The 19,821-nt window shown below is 43.0% G+C and overlaps 1 protein-coding gene across 2 annotated transcripts in view; it reads left to right on the top strand.

Moving 5' to 3' along the window:
* Nucleotides 1-419: 419 nt before the first annotated feature.
* GXYLT1 (glucoside xylosyltransferase 1) overlaps nucleotides 420-19,821 on the top strand; it is a 37,717-nt gene continuing 18,315 nt past the window's right edge. Inside the window, exons 1-2 of one of the 2 annotated variants that reach the window (XM_075744796.1) lie at nucleotides 420-745; nucleotides 9,553-9,645. In XM_075744796.1, coding sequence (XP_075600911.1) covers nucleotides 528-745; nucleotides 9,553-9,645 — 311 coding nt within the window. In that variant the 5' untranslated portion in view covers nucleotides 420-527. The remainder of the gene's footprint in view (nucleotides 746-9,552; nucleotides 9,646-19,821) is intronic. The other variant, XM_075744805.1, reaches the window with a different exon arrangement.

The following is a 19,821-nucleotide window of genomic DNA, read 5'->3' as shown; positions in this document are numbered from 1 at the left end:
AGGACTTGAGCTTCACTTTTGCCCTTACCAAAGTCAAGGTGAGACACGGGCCTCTGTGCTGACCTCCAGTGTGTCAAGATCGGTCACTGCCTCTGCCTGGGGCAGTTCTTCTCAGAAGGGATGCATTCTCCCAGGGATGATGCTCCGAGGTCCGAGCGAGCGGCGAGGCCAAGCTGACCGCAGAGGCCCGGGGCGAGGCAAGCAGCTTCTCCCGAGCTCTCCCCAGGCGACCGGGCCCAGCCGGCACCCCTGAGGGGGCAATCAAAAGGGGATTTGTAGCCGCCGCTACGATACGCCCCGCCCCCCAAGGCCCGGCCCGGCCTCCCGCCCGCCCCGCCCCGCCCCGCCGCCGGCACCTGGCTCCCTCCGGGCGCCTCAGGGCTCGCCCCGCCCCCCGCCCCGCCCCCGCCCGGCCCCACCCCTCGCATGCCGGGGCTCGCGCCGCCCCTGCCGCTGCCGCGTCCGTTGGGGCTCGCGCTGCCGGTTGGGCCCCGGCCGCCGCCTGGCGCCGCTGCCGGGGCCGGAGGATGCGGCGGTTCGCGCGGGTGGCGCTGCTGTGCCTGGGCTGCGGCCTCTGCTCGCTGCTCTACGGCTTCAGCCAGCTGGCCCTCTCCCTGGAGCAGGAGCCCGGCGGCGCCCGGGAGCGGCAGGCCCGAGACCCTGCCGCGCCCGGCGCCCGGCGGCAGGCAGGCGGCGGCTGGGCGGCGGCGGGGAGCGCGGGCCGAGGCGAGGCGGGGGCCGGCAGGTACGGGGCGCGGGGGCCGGAGCCGGGCGGGGGCGCGGGCGGGCGGTGGTTCCCCCGCATTCCTGCGGGGAGGGCCGGGGAGGCGCGGGAGCGCGCTGGCCGCCCTCCCGCGGGCGGAGCGGGGCTGGGCGCCTGCCCTCGCCCCCCGCGGGGTCCGCGGGCGCCCCCGGCTGCTCGGTGCCGGCCGGCAGCGGCCTCGCGGCCGGCCCGTTTGTGCAGCGGGGCGGAGGCGAGCCTGCCGCCGCGGCGTGGACCCGGGAAAGTGTTTTGGGAGGGAGGGAGCGGCGGGGGGGTGTGTGTGATGTCGCTGTGTGCTCTCTCCCGAGCAGCTCCGGCATCCCGCGGGTCAGTTACCGGGGAGCGGAGATTGAAAAAAGCCTTAAAAACTAAGCAAACGTAAAGAAGTGGTGTTGCGGGCCAGCCGGTGGCCGAAGCCGGGCCCCGTGCACGTCCCCGCCGCGGGAGAGGCTGTGCTGCCCGCAGGCCGTGCTCCGTCTGCAGGCAGGGACCCTGCGCGGCAGGGCAGCATCGCAGCTGGAGGGAGCTGCCTCCGCGCTGGCCCGCCGCTTCACCCTCGCCCCGGGTTGAAAATGAGACCGTTTCCTTGTTGCAACAGGGTAGATGAAGTGAGGAGGGTGCGTTTTCTTCTTCCAAGCTAAGAAACTTCCAGGGTGTTACTCAGTTCTGAAACTTGATGACTTTACGATTATCAAATATAACTTTATTTAAGCAGAAATACTTATTATGGGATACTTCAGTAAAGCCAGTCTTCTCACAGGGAACTGCGAGTTCAGTTCCGCAGTTCAAGTGGTGTAAATCTGGGCAGCTCACACTCTGCATAGCTGCATATTTCTGTTGCCTGCCTCCTGTCAGCAGAACTTTTTATGTGGTCAAGCAGTCAGTGAGATTATGGAATGAAAAAAAATACTAGTTTTCCTTTAGGTTAGTTTCATGATCCTGTTCACCTGTGGCTACCAGAATGCTAATGCCAGGAAAAGAGGAGTGACAAGAAATCTGTTACGAAAGCTGGGAGAGAAATTAGGACCGGGCCTTTCTGGGCCAGCATACCTCTAACTCTGCTTAGATTCTACAGCAGTTTAAAGCAATGTAAGTTTGATGGTTTGGCAACTGTCCTCCCTTCCCAATGCTGCACACAGTCTGGCACCACCCCCTCCTTACACTGCTTGTGCTCCTCAGACCCCACAAGTGAGTCAATCTGGTACGCTGACCTGCCTGAAAACTACCTATGGGGCTTTGGGCAACCTGGTCTAGTGGAAGGTGTCCCTGCCCGCAGCAGGGGGGTTGGAACTAGATGATTTTTAAGGTCCCTTCCAACCCAAATCATTCTATGATTCTACCTAGTGTTTGGCCAGCCCAGCGCTCTGAGTTGGCTCATCATGTAATTACAAAAGTGTTGATGCTGGTGCAAAGGAGTTATGGAGGATGGCAGAATGACAGCAGCTCTGACTTAATTATCTTAAAATATCATGAAACAGCATTCTGAGTTGTTAAGGGTGGAGTCAGCTGAAATGTGAAACCCAGCTTTTGACTGGTGTAACTACTTCAGAGAGTGCTTTTTTCCCCCATGCTTTTGCTTTAGTTCAGATTAATACAGATTATGACTTGAAAAAATGTGAGGATGCTTGTTCCTCACTTCTAGTTCATGATTAAAAACTCACTGTGAGAGTTTGAATTCTACTAGTTCTGAACAAAATGATAACTGGAATAAAAGACTTAACTTTAACAATTTAGGTAAGATTTCATTGGTTTAATAAATCGGTTTAAGTAGAAAAGTGGGGAAAAATCATATGTGATGTTTGTTTTACTAAAGAAAATATGCGATTTATGTGAAGAAAACTTTCGTTGGGTAAAAGATGATAATCAAAGTAATTTGTATTAGTAAACATTGAAATTACTTTCAGGTGCATCATGCTCCTGGTTAGCAAAAGAACCACCAAGTTTATTTCAAAAACTACTTTTTTCGAACATGTTCTAAAGTATAGTTTTAAAGTCAAAGATACTGATATGGGAGAACCACAGCAAGGTGCAAGAACTTCTTACCTGCTGCAATGAAATGAACTGAGATATAAATCTGCCCTGTGTTGCAATGTGGAAAAGCATTACAAACTGAGAAAGTTATTTTCCAAAGGTTTTAAGTGCCACAAATAATTCCTGTGTGTACAGTTTCATGCGGGTATACCTCCTTGCAAAGTCAGTGTCTGTTTGACATACCCCTGTAGCCCCCCCGCTACCAAAACCTTGCCATGCAAACCCAATACACCTATAAACTGCTGTCAGACTGAAGGCTCAGGATGAACATCATCCTGTTGTAAGTTATTGAAGTTTATATGCTGTTTGTGCAACCAGCATGTGCAAAACTCAGGTGCGAGTCAGTCCCTTAGAATAGTCCCTGAAAGGCTTTTGTTTAAGGAAAAAAAATCTGTCCTGTTAATAAATGCCCCGCTGAATACTCCTTTAAATGTACATTTCAATTATTCTCAAATATTAAATCATGTAACGTTCTCTTGTGTAATTGATACGCACATCTTGGTGAATATATTGGTGGTTTTCAGTTTTTACACTTCAGCTGTTTCTTTAGTGGAGACTGAGCATGACAGGCACATGGCCATTCTGTGCCCACTTCTGAGTATCTTGTGATTGTGTAATATCCTAAAGGGTTTGTAACCTTACAGAGTAAGTTGTGTTCAGATAACCTTCTAATCCTTCTTGAAGTTTAACATTTCATGTGCATTAATAGTAACTCTCAGTAATGGGTTGCTTCAGCTGGTTTCACTGATAGCTTTAAAGTACAGTTTAACAAAGCAAATGGAACTGCCATCTGAAGGCATTTACACAGTCAGCAATGATTTCCTCTTCTCTTGAGCCAAGAAGGGTTTTCTTTGCCTCTAGTTTAGTATATGACATAAGGGCAGAAAGAGCTCAGTCATACTCTGTGATGGGGAAGTCAAGATTGCTGGTAGTTTTCAGAAGCTTGTAGACATGAAAACTGCAAGCTTTGAATAAAGCTTCAGAATACCGCACCTGGCAGAATTTTGCAATAGTGATGACGCTTTTAAGTAGAAAATCTTTAATTAAAAAGGAAGTACCATATTGAAACTAGAATTACAGGTTGAGGCAAGATCCTCCAATAGACATAATAATTCAGGGGAGCTTGTTGGGTAATCACTTTGGTAAGGAGTTGTTTGTTTCAAAGGCTACAGTAGCCTGAGGAAAAAGATGACTGGAAACTAAAGGCTTGTATCCTGATACTTGATATAAATAACTGAAAAAACATTTCAAGAATTTATTAGCTAAATTGTAAGGTTGGGTTTTAGCTGTGAAGAAAGATTAACCTTGAAGGTAAATTGTCCTCCTGTTTATTCATTCCAGTGAGAAAAGTAGTAATGAGTAGTCAGTACTGTTGTATATAATAGCTAAAAGAACAATAGATCTGAACTTGAAAAAGAGAAAATACTGAAGTGTCTACTTCCAGAAGATACAAAGTCAGTCAAAAGCCAGCATATATAGTCAGCCTTTTTTCCTTTGCTAGTATGATTTATGGATGAGGGAGAAGGCTGTGGAAAAATTAAAAAAAACCCACAGTAAATAAATGCATATTTGCTACCACTATGTCATTTAATAGTACTATAATCTGCTGTCTGTAGAGTATCCTTTCAAGTCAGTCTTCCTCTCTTATGAGAAGTGAATCTTCAGTTAATTTTATCAATATTGCCACTTCAATTAAGCAGATAATGTTCATATTTTTATTGAAGTCCAAAAAGAGTGCTATCCTAATGGCAAGTTTGTGAAGTAAAGCAGGAATCAGTCTGTTGTCAGTTCCATGAATTCAGTGAGGTCAATGAATTTGACCCTATTAAAGTGAAACATCTTTTCCATTATTCTGTGGTTTAGCATTTTTGTGCAGCCAGCCATATTACTGTTTTGTTATGTGTGACACCGATAGCGGACTGTCTCTCTCTCTTGCTCTCTGACTGTCCTGGCAAAGGGAGAGTTAAGTGGATTATAGTGCATGGGAAAATGTAGGAAGTATACCCGCAAGCTTGGACAGCGGAGGAGGGTGGTCGTAATAGGTAGTTTGTTCTTTCCTTGCACTGTATGCAGCTGTTTTTGTCTGTGTCAGAACTTAACCAGCAGTTTCACCAGTATTCTTCTTGGCTATTCTTGTGCCTTAAGAAATGGGTCTAGAGACTGTCTAAACATTTCAAAATGTGAGTAAAACATTTAAAAGGATGAAGCACTGCACAGTTTGAAGTTGAAACTTCATTTAAATGAGTCAGCTGAAATCTGTCAAGCAGTTGACTAACAAATATTATTTTACATAGAAATGTTGTAAATTAATGAAACATTATCAAGATTTTTTCAGTTAAAAAGTTTGTAGTGTGTCAGACATTTAACATTACATCTGCTGTCTCCTAATAAAACCATTGCTTTTCTGACAAAATACATCAATACAAATTTGTGATATTGCTGCGAATGTTGAGGAAAAGCTATTCAGAAGAATCAGAAATTCTCAGTGCACTTGGGACTTCAATTGAGCATCTCTTTTCTTCCCAAATTTTTACTTCTGTGATTCTGAGCAGGAAAGAGCTAAAAAATGTGTCCTTCCTGTTTTGCTGCACACTGTGCATTATGCTGTAGGAGACACACCAGTCTGTTGATTCTTGCAGTTGATTAGACTTCGGTTGTTAATGCAATACTGACAGGAAGGCAACAACCATGACTCAGGCTAGTCGACTGCAACCCTGACCGTTTGGACATACTGCTATATTTGCTGTGAAGTTACGGTAGTATAAAAGATGCCACGTGGACTGAAAAGTATACTTGAAAGCTGTGAACGCCATTTAACAATAAGCCCAGCAGTGTACTTAACAAAAGGACTTCTTTTTCTTTTTTTACTCCACTGATTGTTGGGGGATTCATTAAGGTTAAAACTTGACTTGCCCAAGCACAGGGCCTCAGTCTTCGTGAATGCAGCTTGTGCATTGCTATGTATTTTGCTAACAAATTTGAAATTGTCCTTAAATTCTGAAAAGAAATCTTTTCAGGTCACAATATAGACATCTTTGCTACGTCTGCAAGACTAAAATTTTTACTCTCCAGTGGTGTTAAAGCCAAATTACCTGATAAAGGTAATTACAAAATCGCTGGTTGTCTAAGGGAGAGATACCGTGATTTGGCAAACAGATCTTTGAGAATGCTTGTCTACGATAGCAGTGACTTTTAAAACTTTATATTTCTTTGGTTTTATATTTTTTGAGAGTGGTTGGTGGTAGTTGTTGTCCAACCCAGTAGTGTGATGGAGGTGAAGCTGCTGCAGCTCCGTGTCCCTGGGTCCAGCCAGTAGCAAAGCTGAGCATTTGTTCCCAATCGGCACATATGCCCACAGCACATACATACATGGCTGGCCACAGGGATCGACACAGAGAAAACAGCGCTTGCACAACCACAAACAACACAAGTGGCCTGATCCTGCCTGATCAGGGTGAAAGGCATTTAGTGAAAAATATATTAATGTATACAGTGTGAATCCCTCCAGTAACTGGCCTTAGACCCTCAGTCTATCCAGGACTGACTCCTGATCCTCTGGTCTCCCCTGTTGCTGTCCTGGGTGTGCAAACCCACAAGGCTTGCAGCCCCAATTCAGTTTCTGGTACTCAAACCCTATCAGACATGCACACGCATGCACAGATGCGTATGCTACGGATCCTTCCAGTTACTGGCCTTAGCCTCATGGCAGCTGTCCATGGGATTGCTACATGCAAATGGGCCTTCTGGATAGCTGGTCCAGACCTATGGCCTTAACATTAGCCAACCCTCAAACCCCAGGGCCTCTCTGGTGGCTGGCTTGGACCTTCTGGTCCTTCCTGTAGCCATCCCTCAGACCCTACTCTTTGAGCGAGGTTTTTTCAGTAGCTCAGACCCTCTCATCTCTGCAGAGTCTGGCCCAGCCTTATGGCCTGTCTGATGCTGGGCTCCCAAGCCTCTTCCTCTATTTGCAGGCTAGTCTGGCTTGATACTTGCTACTGATTATGTGTGCCAACACGCACGCCCACACACTACGTGCACACATGTCTCTCCAGTTTCTGGCACTGCAGGCTCATGGGCCCCTGTGAGCTGCGGCCACCTTTTCATTTACTGGCACTTGGAACTCTGTGCATGCACATTGGATGGAGTCCCCCTTCACCGAGGAAAACAGAAATTGAGTTTAATAAGGAATCTGGTGATCAGGCACACAACATGGCCAGTCCTGCTGACTGGCATCCTGTTTACATGTGACCGGACCCTCTTATCTTCTCTCCATTTTTGCATTCTTGTTCCTCCCCTGTCCGCCTTGATCCCACAGTGAGCCTCACGCCCCTGCAGGCGGTAACCCCTGTAGGCAGTTGGTAAGGTGATCTGGAGAGCCTCTCCTGTTGTCTCCTCTGGATCTTCTGGCTGGCCCATGGGCTGACTGCTCTCCTGTATTGGGGCTGGGCCGGGGTGCTCCATGTGCCTGGGTCGTATTGCTGGGTTTCCTTCACCTGACGTTATATTCTGCTTTCTATTTGTGGAGACTGGCCTTTAATCACGTAACCTATAATAGATGTGAGCAAAATATCCCTCCCTAATTCTGAAGGTGACTATTCCTGTCTGACTAGTAACCTTGCTCAGGTAACAATGACTGTGCCTGTTTGATGAATAGATACAATACATCTCCCTAGCTTTGTAAAGCACTTGTGGCGCTTACTTGTAGTCTAAGCTTTCCTCAAATTTTATTTCAAGTAAAAAAATATCTTCACAAGTGGCATGTTGAATGATCTTACTGTGAATAACAAGAGAAGGGTGGTGTCCAATGATTCCAGTCTCTTAATTCGTTGTATGCAAAAGCTTTATGGAATATGGTAGCATATGGAATATGGTCAGTTGAGAGAGACTTCTGTTGGCAGGAAAAAGTCCTAGTCTAACATTAGGTAAATTACATACATATGTATCCTAGAAACATTTTTGTTTCAAACATGAAATTTATGAATCAAATCCAAGGGTGACAACCTTGTCACGCTAAATGGGATATTGGAAAGGCTTAATGTGTCAGAGAAATGACTTAGGTGTTAATTCAAGCTTGCCTCTTGCCTTGGTAGTCTGGATAGGATAGTAGTTCAAGGCAGCTAAGAAAAACACAGCTCTTGACAGCTGGAAGAGGAATCCCCTGTAATAATAATAAGATAATAATCTTCCAAACCAGAAAACTGTTTTTGAGATATAGTCTATTAATTTATCCTAGAAATAATGAGAGGCAGTTATTCAAAAAGGTACACAGTAGAGATCGTAAAGATTGTTCTTCAGATAAGCGCAAGGTCTTAATGTGCCTTGAGGTTTTTAAGAAACTTCAAAAGCCACAAAGATTAATGTAAGAAAGAATCTGGCAGAGAGAACTTGTGGTTTTATACCATTTACGTTCCCCAGAGGAGTGCAGATATCCCAGTCACAATCTACATTATCCTTTTTTGTACCTGGATATTTATTTGTGCAGACCATTCTTAAGTCATGAGATAGAATTACTAGACAAATTCCTACAAACACATGTATCTACAGGACAGGAGGATTTCCTGCAATCTCTACCGAAGAACTGCTCCACCCCCCTCAGCACTTAATGAGGCTTTGTGAAACAATGTGTTTATCTGGTCATTTTTCTCAAATGTTGAGGAAATAGGAAATTATACAGCTTGCCATTTTTGATGCTACATTAATCTATTAAATCTGGTATTCGCAAAACATTGGCCTTTACAGATACCAGATAACCTTACCAAGATGATGCTGATTCATTTCAAACTTGCAAAGCCAACTTCCAGTAGAGTTCTGAGCTGTAGTCCTTAAATACCTTTTCATCATCAAGCTTTTGTGTGGGTTTTCTTCTTGCATATCTTTCATTCACAGATACTGGCTTTCAAAGGAGGATAAACACTATTGGGATTGTGTCAGCCCGGCAGGAAGAGGGAGCATAGGAAGTCACTCAAGAGTATAGCCCTTGCTTTGCAATATTCTACTTGCTCATTTAAGATTTAAATCTTGATGTTGATTTCTTCACCAGAACCTTTGAAAGTACACTTCTATTGCTCTTTTTAAATATTTCCTATATTATTGTTGCATAAAATGTAGCGATGGACTAGTAAAACCTGCTTTTTTAGTTGTTGATGTAGCACAAATCAATTAATTATTTGTCTTGTCTTTAGTATGAAGAAGGAAAACTTGCCAGATGTGATTATTTCTATATTGCATTAACCTTTTGTTATGAAACAATGGAATTTATTGGTGCTGAAAAGCCCTGGGTTTTGTTAAAAATCAGGTTTGCACCAAATAGTCCTGTGTGAATAGGGATTGTGTTTAAATGGACAATGTAACTTTGAAAATGAAGTGTTCTACTTGCTCCTCTGCTTGAAGTAGACAAAGGTATTGCAAAGATGGAGTTCTTCCCAGCAGTAAGTGTTGCCATTTATTCTATTACCTATGAACCTATACTAAGCCAAGAACATTGAATGATTGTCAAAGATCCCAGCCCCTCTGTTTTTTTTCACTCTGAAAATACATGGAGAACAAAGGCTGAAGGATGAGGACTATTCTTCCTCCAAAGAATCCTCCTGGTTGGCACCTAATACCTCCTCTTTTGTATTGTCCAAGTTCCATTACCTAGCTAGTCTTCTGCCTGGTAATTAACTATTTGAGTTATGTCTGAGCTAGAAAATAATCCATTTAACTTTGCCATAAAATCAGTAACATTTATATAGGTTATTTTTGTCTTATCCTGTTAGGTGTAAGAATTTGTCTGTATCTTTCTGGAATTCCTATTGGATGCTGCCCTCTGATGTTTGTGGAATGAACTGCTTTTGGGAAGCTGCTTTTAGGTAGGATCTGTTATTAAATAGTACTATATTATTTCATTGCAGACAGGTGTAGCAGAAGTATTTTTTTGCTATTTAGCAAGGTGACAAAGCAAAATATTTTGACTGCTTCACATGCATTCCACCTGCTTATATTATGGTTGCCTTTGGTTGGGCTTTCTCCTGTTCAATTAGGTTTTTTAAAATTGTAGACTCAAATGTTATTACAAAAAGTAGATTTTTTTTTTTCCAGTTACATTGTTTCATTAAATAAAGACTTGCTAACATTGGTAAAAATTCTGTCTGAATAGAGTCTCAAAAGTTATTGATGAAGTATTTTTGATAAATAAAACTTTCTGCTCAATAAAATCTGGCAGATATGCTTAGTAGTTAAGTTCAAAGGTTTTTTTAATTCAAGTTACATGTTTTATAGAATTTGAGGAGGATATTTCATCCAAAAGCACTGTAACAACCATTTTAGAATGTGCTTAAAGATACAGTATGTTAAAAATACTGTGTTCTTAAAGTTGCATCTTTAACAATAAGTTTTCGATGTTTTGATGTGGTTGTTAAGATGCTTTAGGCCATCAGATTATGGAAGTAGCGTGAAAAGAATTGGAAGAAGCCTTAAGATACTTGACAGATATGTTCTCTAACCTACATAGTTCTCTTCAGCATATAACTAAGGTTGTAATTTAATTTTTATTATATTTAAAATTTTCCTGGTTATCCTTTGATATGGTTCTCTCTTCCTCTTAGTCTGCAATCTGAATATTTCTAGGGAAGCAAATGGGAAAAAAGTTTAGCTTCACAAGACCTAATGTATTTTTAAAAATTATGATTGTGAGAAAGACTTTAGATCTGTCCCCTATTCTTCTCTGCTTGTGTGCTGTCCGTGCTTTTTAAGCTCGTCAGTTGCCAAGAAGTTACTTGAAGCACTGGTTTAGATTGATTTTCAGTGTTGGTGGACTGCACCTGTAATTCAGGACTGCTGCATCTTTCTCCCTGCCTTTGGTAGCCAACGTGTCCTTTGGGCACAGGGATTCATATGACTTTCCCTTTGGCAGATTTTTAGCTGTCTGAATGGACTCAATTATCTTTTTTTTTTAATTATTCTTACAGGTTAGCTTTATGAAGTTTAGCATAGGGGGTTGAACCAAATGTCAGTGCTGTTGTGATGGATGGCATAGGGGCTTAGCCTGTGCTTAGTGGGGGGACAGGATGTGATTTAAGCTTCATTTATCCATGGACATCTGAGCCAGTCTAGCGCTGAAAGAGGAGAGGGTCTCGCCATCTTCTGACTCCATTGCCCCGATGATGTCCATGAACTCTCCGCAATACAATGTGATGCAGTAAAAATAGCAGAAAACTTCCTTTCTGGATGTTCTGCCAGGCATAAGGCAAGCGGAAACTTGGAAGAAGTGGAGAAACCCCATGCAATTCCTTTGCATGTACCTTAAGCTGTAACTTATTTGCTTATTATTCTGTTAAGAATGCCATATGTGGCTGTGAAGATGAGTCTGTTGAAGTATGCATTGATGATGGCATTACTGGGCGAGTGCAGTTTCTTTCATAGTGAACCTCTAATATTTCAAAAATCTCATGTTTATACATTTTGAAACTGGAAGAAAAAAACCTCCTTAAACATGTAAAGAGTATGTGGTGTTCAGATTAATAATTTCAGATTGAGTTTGATTATTTTGTCAATATACTACTATTAATCCCCATATGTTGTGCTGACTGGTGCTTGTTGAATTCTTCAGTGAGGTGCTCTAACTTCAGAGAGGGCCCCCTTGCCTCCCCCAAACGTTATTTATTTCTTGATCTATTTGATAAGTTCAGTTGGTTTCAGAGAGGTGCAGTGCGTTTCTGTAAGAGAAGAGGTGGGGAAGATGGCAGAGAGGAGGAGAAAGTGCCCCCCGCTTTGGATAGCAGCAAGCAATTACAATGGCTCAGTGTCTGAACCTGCTGCCTAAGCCTCATTCCTTGTTCGTGGAATAACACAGAAGATAGTTGTAGTTTGGTTTCAGCTTTGGATATGAGTTATGATTTTGTTTAACTCTCAAACTAAATATGTGCATTGAAGAGTTTAGACCTTCAATATCATCTTATGCTTCGAACGTGGTACTTAGTAGTTGTTCTCAAGTTTGCAGTCAGATTTTTGGAGGAAGAGGAATGAACTTAATTCCATGCAAGTTTATAAACCATAGCAAATGAAGTCTAGCTTTCTTGTTTCCTGAGATTGTATGTGTAGGGTCAGTTCAATATTTTTCATGATGATAAATCCTCTTGAAAACTCTTTCTGTAAAGAGGCAACATTGTGGTTCTAAATTAGGTATCTTTTCATTTAGAAAGGAGTCTGCCATAGTGTCTTATTCCAAATAATGTGATCCTGGGTTGACTAAGTCTTTGTCGTCTTGTTCAGTGCAGTTGTTGTAGTGAGGTGCAGAATAAAGCTGGACTCTGAAGAGACTGGGAGAGGGACATAAGAAAAACCTAAGAGTTACATATCTGATTGAAATCTTAGGATAGCTAACTCCACTGCCTATAGATGTGCCAACAAAATAATGGGAATTCCAATGAGTTTGCTTTTAATAGAACTGGCAGAGTCTGGTCATTGAACTGCACTAACACTTATCTTCAGTCTTCTGTTTGGCCTGGTTTAATCCATAAAAAAAGAACAACACTATCCAGATGATAAATCAGTTTGTGATTCTGGTGTTCTATTCTTGCATTTTCAATAAACTAACCAAATGAGTTTTTTCAGAGGACCAGATCGTGTAGCCAGAATTTCTTTGCAATAGTAGATTCATAAAATTTTTCTTAATGTTACAATGACTCCTTTCCCTTTACCTGTGAAGTTTTCCAAACATTGGAAGGTAGTCCTTCAGCTTTTGGATTTTTAAGTCTTTTCATTGAAAAACCTCAGCTTGTTTTCTCTGTGTTTCTAACTTGAAATGCCAGTTGGCTTTTTTCTCTTGGATACCAGAACCACAGGGATTTGTTTATCCATGAGAGAAAGAACTTGGCATAGACATTTTTGAAATGCAGCTTGCTACGTCATTTCCTCTGAGTAGCTGTAAGTGTATGAAGTGTGAAGCAACAGCTGATGTTCTGCAGATTTTGTAAGACTCAAGTTAGTTTAATAGAAGTGTTGAAGACCCATAGAGGAATCTGGATTTTTTTTTTTTTTTTAGGAGAGGTGTATAGACTTCAGTATGACTCATGCTGTAGCTAATTCAACATAATTTGAAATTGATGAGCTCTGAGCAATTGCTGATTCCAATAATGGATAATAAGGATCTTGCTTCTTTAAGTTAATCAGTGTAAGAATGATTGCCTATGTTGTATATGGGAAGGATTTTGGAGCTATTCTGCCCCCACATTTCTTATCACTGTTCTGATTATCAACATTATTGAGACAGAACATCTTGGGTTGTGCTGTTGGTACAGAATATTTGTAAGCTTTCACATTGATAGAGGAAGCATAAGATCATTTTTATATATAGTAGTGTAGATTTTATAGAAAATTTAAAAAATGCTGGTAAAGATGACATGAGGCTCAGGTTTTGTATTTTTTCTAGTACACCTTTCAAGGTGCTCAGTGTCATCTAGCTGGTATGGCTGCTTATTTCCTACTGAGACTGATTAAGAAGAAATTCTTAGGGGTCATCACTATGGCTATCTGACTTGCCTGATTTCAGTTGTTGGATGTTGCTTCTAAGTGGGTTTTAACTTGTATTGCCTATTAAAAAAAAAAGTTTCACTATTTTTTGAGTATATTGAGGTCCTGGTGGTGTGGGTATATTGAGATGAATTGTGACAGTCCTGAAAAACAGAACTTCTCTTCTAAACTAGCTAGCTAATTGGAAGATGGGGCTTAGGACTTTTATAGTCAATTTTTAAATTACTAATATATTGTAACTTCAAACCTAATCTACTAATTGAGTTTGTAATTGAATAGATGACATTTGGACATCTGCGCTCATATCATTAGCATACTTTTACAAAATAAGCTCTGATAATGACCTATTTTTAATTCATTGCAGTAGTAAAAAGTTAAGAAGCTCAGTAAAAACTAAAATTTTCATCACTTTCAAATCCAGATAATTTCTGTAGTTACCTTGATCCTACTTCTAGTAAGTGTGGGAATGATTTAACAGTTGCATTTTAATCAGTGTAGGCTTTGCCTTCTCACTCTGCCTATTTCCTTTTTCTGGTGATTAAAAGCTGCTGGGGTAGGCTCCTTAATGATCAATTGATTTAGATCAAACACAAAGCATTAAAAGAAAAAAGGATGTGATAAGTAAGCCATCTGTATTGTATTTACATATCTACCATTTGTTTTTCTCGGGCAAATCATAGTGCCAGGTTTGAAATAATACAGGTTGGTTACATGAAAATATTTCCCCTGCATATTCTAATGAATATAATCTGCATTTTCCAAGCTAATTGTCAAAGAAAATCACTTGTATGGATAAAATATTTGCACTGATAATGTGGTTAGCTTTTTATACTGAAGAGGAAAACACATTTGCAGTAGGCTTCTGTTTGTTCTTTTTGTAAGTGTAAACAGCTTTAATACAGCTGAGCCTGGCAACCTAGTCCATTTGGTTATAATATCAAGGAAAGTTAGTTTAATGATGTTGTGGAAGGACTGAGAGACTTTATTAAGCAACCTTGTTTAGGAAACTGAATGTTGCATGCCTCATGTGTTACAGACCATATGGAGAAAAAAATCAAAGAAAAGCAAGGCTATAGCTCTGTCAGAACCATCGTAGGAAAACTTGTTTTGATGTGGAATAATTTTTAAAATGTTTTTTGTAACCTACAAAATAATTCTTACATCCTCGTACTACCATTATGTAATATGGTGGTGGTTGTACATAAAAACTAGTGGTGCAAGTTAGGATTGTGGCATCTTTCTCAGAAAATGACAATTTTACATTGTTCAAAACTCATGCAATTATATTAAAAATGGTAAATCCTCAATGGGCCAGAGTAAAATTTGAAAGGACAACTGACATGAATTTATTACTTCAGTTATTCATACCACCCTGTGCTCTCAGTACCTGGATGCTAATCTTTCCTTCCTTGGCTTCCCCAGCCATGCTAAGGGAGTAGGAGAGGACAGCTTGTGATTGCCAGGGAAGTTCGGCAGGGAGCTTCCTGATGATGTAGTAGTATATCAACAGATGGGAAAAAAGAAATCTAGTGCACAAAGTTTGTAACAGGGAATTAAAGCTGACACTGGTTCCTTCGTGGCCTTCTGTAATAACAGTGCCACCGTACTTGAATGCAGATTAAAAAAAGGAGAAAAATGAAATTGCCCTCCATCACAGTGACAATTCCTTGAACTGTACCCAGGTGTCGTGGTTTTACCCCAGCCGGCAGCTGAGTACCACGCAGCCGCTCGTTCACTCCCCCCCATCGGGATGGGAAAGAGAATCAGAAGAGTTAAAGTGAGAAAACTCGTGGGTTGAGATAAAGACAGTTTAATAGGTAAAGCAAAAGCCGTGCGCACAAGCAAAGCAAAGCAGAACAAGGAATTCATTCACCACTTCCCATGGGCAGGCAGGTGTTCAGCCATCTCCAGGAAAGCAGGGCTCTGTCACGCGTAACGGTTACTTGGGAAGACAAACGCCATTGCTCCCAACGCCGCCGCCCCCCCTCTCTCTTCCCCCAAGCTCCTTATAAACTGAGCATGACGTCATATAGTATGGAATACCCCTTTGGTCAGTTTGGGTCACCTGTCCTGTCTGTGTCTCCTCCCAACTTCTTGTCCACCCCCAGCCATCCCACTGGCAGGGCAGTGCAAGAAGCAGAAAAGGCCTTGGCCTCGTGTAAACACTGCTCAACAATAAGTCCATAGAACAAAAACATCTCTATATTATCAATGCTGTCTCCAGCACAAATCCAAAACGTATCACCACACTAGCTACTATGAAGAAAAATCAATCCTCTCAGCTGAAACCAGGACATTATCCACCCCTTATTCCATACTATTTACGTCATGCTCAGGTCCCACACAATTCAATACATCCTCATTAAGCACCACCACCCTTCTCATCCCTTGATATAATATGCTGATATCATTCCCTTAGTCTGTGGACCACCCTTTTAAAATGTCCATAAATGTCCACAAAATGTCCATTGGGTTCACTTGGTCCACAACCTTGGGCTCCATCCACCATGGTGGTCACTCAGGACAGGAGAGGTGGTTGACGTGGAGTTACTGGGCACCAAAACCAGCTCAGGTCAGGTCCACTGCTGCACTTGCGCTGCCCCCTGTAAGGCTTGTTCTCCATTGGTTCAGGTGATTTCTGCTACAGTAATTCCTGTAACAAGCAACTCAAATCATGGGTTACAACAATTTAAAGGTATTTCCATTACAATCTCCACCCCTGGTCCCTTCGAGTCAGACCATCAAGTTTACAATTGCAATGAACACCTCCCCTTGCCCCTGCTCCGGCTTGAACTTATCCTCAGACTGCAGTCCCTTAGGGGTCTACCTGCTCCAAGTGGAGCCTTATCCATGAGCCGCAGTTTCTCCAGGGGTACACCTGCTGTGGCATAGACTTATCCACAGCCACAGTCGCTTCGAGGTGCACCTGTTCCAACGTGGCCTTCTGCATGAGCCACAATGCCTTCATAGATACACTTGCTCCAGCGTGGCCTTGCCCACAGTTACAGTCGCTTCAGTCCTCTCAGAAATAAACCTGCCCTATCATGGGCTCGTCCATGGCCACACACTTTGAAATGTTCCAGCATGACCCATGCACAGCCACTGATGCTCCAAGGTGTACCTGCTGTAGCATGGACTTATCCTTGCCACAGATGCTCCGAGGTGTACCCTCTCCAGCATGGACTCATCCTTGGCTCACAGTCCTTCCAGAGGTATACCTGCTGCGGCACAGACGCAACCACGGCCCCAGACACTTCGAGGTATACCTGCTGCGGCACAGACGCAACCACGGCCCCAGACACTTCGAGATATACCTGCTGCGGCACAGACGCAACCACGGCCCCAGACACTTCGAGATATACCTGCTGCGGCACAGACGCAACCACGGCCCCAGACACTTCGAGATATACCTGCTGCGGCACAGATGCAACCACAGCCACAGACGCTTTGGGGTGTCCTGCTCCGACGTGGAATCATCCACAGGTCACAGTCCCTTCGACTCAAGTGCACACAGGAGTTCCAGCCTGTCCAGTACAGCAGCACAAAAACAGCAGCGATGCCCTGGCCACCTGCCAGCCCAGGCGCATCGCCATTGCTGTTATCAAAATGTTCCCAGGCACAGCACAGTAAAATGATAAGAAGTACAGCAGTACAGCGAGCAGCGAAAGCACAAAGCAGCCACTAACGAGCACTAGACTCTAATAGATAGTAAGGCAAGCAAGCCCCATGGCAAGCACAGGAGCCTGCCAATTAATAGCTAAACAGCTAATACTAAATAGCTAATAGCAGCTATAAATTCAATCTAGCACATTCCGATCAAATCTGTCATTATCTTGAACCCTTCGAGCCCCACGTTGGGCGCCAAAAAGACTGTCGTGGTTTTACCCCAGCCGGCAGCTGAGTACCACGCAGCCGCTCGTTCACTCCCCCCCATCGGGATGGGAAAGAGAATCAGAAGAGTTAAAGTGAGAAAACTCGTGGGTTGAGATAAAGACAGTTTAATAGGTAAAGCAAAAGCCGCGCGCACAAGCAAAGCAAAGCAAGGAATTCATTCACCACTTCCCATGGGCAGGCAGGTGTTCAGCCATCTCCAGGAAAGCAGGGCTCTGTCACGCGTAACGGTTACTTGGGAAGACAAACGCCATTGCTCCCAACGCCGCCGCCCCCCCCTCTCTCTTCCCCCAAGCTCCTTATAAACTGAGCATGACGTCATATAGTATGGAATATCCCTTTGGTCAGTTTGGGTCACCTGTCCTGTCTGTGTCTCCTCCCAACTTCTTGTCCACCCCCAGCCATCCCACTGGCAGGGCAGTGCAAGAAGCAGAAAAGGCCTTGGCCTCGTGTAAACACTGCTCAACAATAAGTCCATAGAACAAAAACATCTCTATATTATCAATGCTGTCTCCAGCACAAATCCAAAACGTATCACCACACTAGCTACTATGAAGAAAAATCAATCCTCTCAGCTGAAACCAGGACACCAGGTCACACTAGATGCTGTAGCACTGCAGCTGCTCTGGAAGGTTTGGAGCTTGGAAGGCGGCAGTGCATGTGTGCAGCAGAAGCAGCTGTTGTACTGTGACCTTAGTAAAGCAGGCTGGGATTGGGACAGGCTTAATGATCTCAAATTAGATGGAGTTGTATACAGGATTCCTTATGGCTGTCTGAGTGTTCCTAAGGGTTTGGTACCCTCTCGCCTGTGCTTTTAATGTGTTGGATAAAAATAAGAATAGGAGAACCCTACCTTCAAGGTATGCAGGGGTACCTTGTGCCAAGTCCAGAGGGCAGAGCTAAGATTTTCATGGAGCTGGTGAGTTTTAGCGATGATGCCTTTTGAGGTTTGGGTTTTTTCCAAGAAGTTCAGCTAGTATGCAGTGAAGGTTCTAGAAGAGTACAACCCGTCAAAACATACCTCTGTAGCTTACTAACAAATTAGTACCTCATAATTTTAATTGACCTAGAAAGGCTGATTTAATATATAAAGTGTCATTGTATACATCTTTAAACATAAGGCAGTGTCTTGACAGACAGGCTTTGGAAAATCTTCTCATGAGAGATTCATTGAGCATATCCAGCCATGTTCCTCTGTCAGAGGTTATTAACCCCACAGCAGAATTAATCAGAACAGAATGAAGGTCTGCACTTAGCACAGAACTACTTGAGGGCAAGGCGTGTATCTGGCCTTACGCTGCTGGTGGGCTGCATGTTTTAAATTATATGGCTTTTGCTCTCATAGTGTCAAAGTGGACTGTTTTTAATGTGTTTTCTAAACTCATGGGAGTATGTGTGGTGCTCTCACTCAGGTGATTTATTTCATTTATTTTTACTGTCCCTACCACTCGTGTAATTAGTGTCCTCAGGCAAATGAAGTTCTCTTATTTGTCCCTCAACACTTAAATCCTGTCATGGCTTCCTGCTCAGTATCTTCTATTGGACTACAGGTGCATTCTTTGCTCTTCCATTTTAATTACCAGAGAGTTTTTTTCCCCCCACAGGAGCTAGGACTCCCACATTATTGGAGGGTTTTTTTTTTTTTTCTTTAGAAATGAGGGATCTCAAGTTTTCCTTGTTAGTCTATCCAAAAGCCTTACTAAAGTATGCCATTTGTATTTTACTCTATTGTTGCTTTTCCCAGCTTCCCACACCAAAACATCAGGCTCCTGGTAATTAGAAATGTGCATATAAACGTCTGCATTTGTATTTTTGTGCTTTCCATGCTTCCTCTGAACATTTATTTGAAAGTACCTGCTGACTTTTGAAAGTGTCTTAATGCTTTCAGAACCTGGATTTGAGGTTCAGTAAGGGTATTGCTCTGATACCAGACCTGTGATACTCTGATACCAAACTTGCTCAGGTTCTGACAAGTTACCGTTCTTGTAAAATACATTTTATTTTGATCATAGTCCACTCTGCTACTGAACTGCTAAAAAATCTGTACTGCTGAATAAGCTTGTGTCATTAGGTTGTGCTAAAACTAGGGCTGTCTAAATGAGCAAGGTTTTCCTTTCCCTCTCTTCTGGTGAGGTAGTTGTATGACTAACTGCAGTGGAGAGCAATGGAGGGAAGATGAGAAAAAGGTTACAGAGGCTGGAAAATTCAGGAAGGAGAACTAGAGAAGGGAGCAGTTGAGGGTGGATAATTTTGAAAGGAATTAGGGGAAGGACCAAAGTCATAATATTGAAGAAGGGAGTGAAACAAGTCATTGCATAGGTAACTGTCGCTGCGTGGTGCATGTTAATATTGAAGGTGAGACTGCCGAGCTCAAGCTGATAAGCTCTGCTGGACAACTTAAACTTTATGCTGCTTCTAGTGGAAGGACAAGGAAAAAGTGATGAAAGATGCTGGCAGCAGAGGATTAGCTCAAGAGGTATAAGTAGTTAGTGTCCCTGGAGGAAGATGGGGCAATGATTTCTCTCGGACTGGACAGAGACACATAGCTAGGGAGAGGAGCAGCACTGAGGCTGGATTATTAAAAAGGAGGCTGTGATTGCCAGTGGTCTGTATGCAGAGAAGTC

This window comes from Balearica regulorum, chromosome 1, assembly GCF_011004875.1.
Source record: "Balearica regulorum gibbericeps isolate bBalReg1 chromosome 1, bBalReg1.pri, whole genome shotgun sequence".
Lineage (NCBI taxonomy): Eukaryota > Metazoa > Chordata > Aves > Gruiformes > Gruidae > Balearica > Balearica regulorum.
This window is presented reverse-complemented; position numbering and strand designations above follow the sequence as displayed.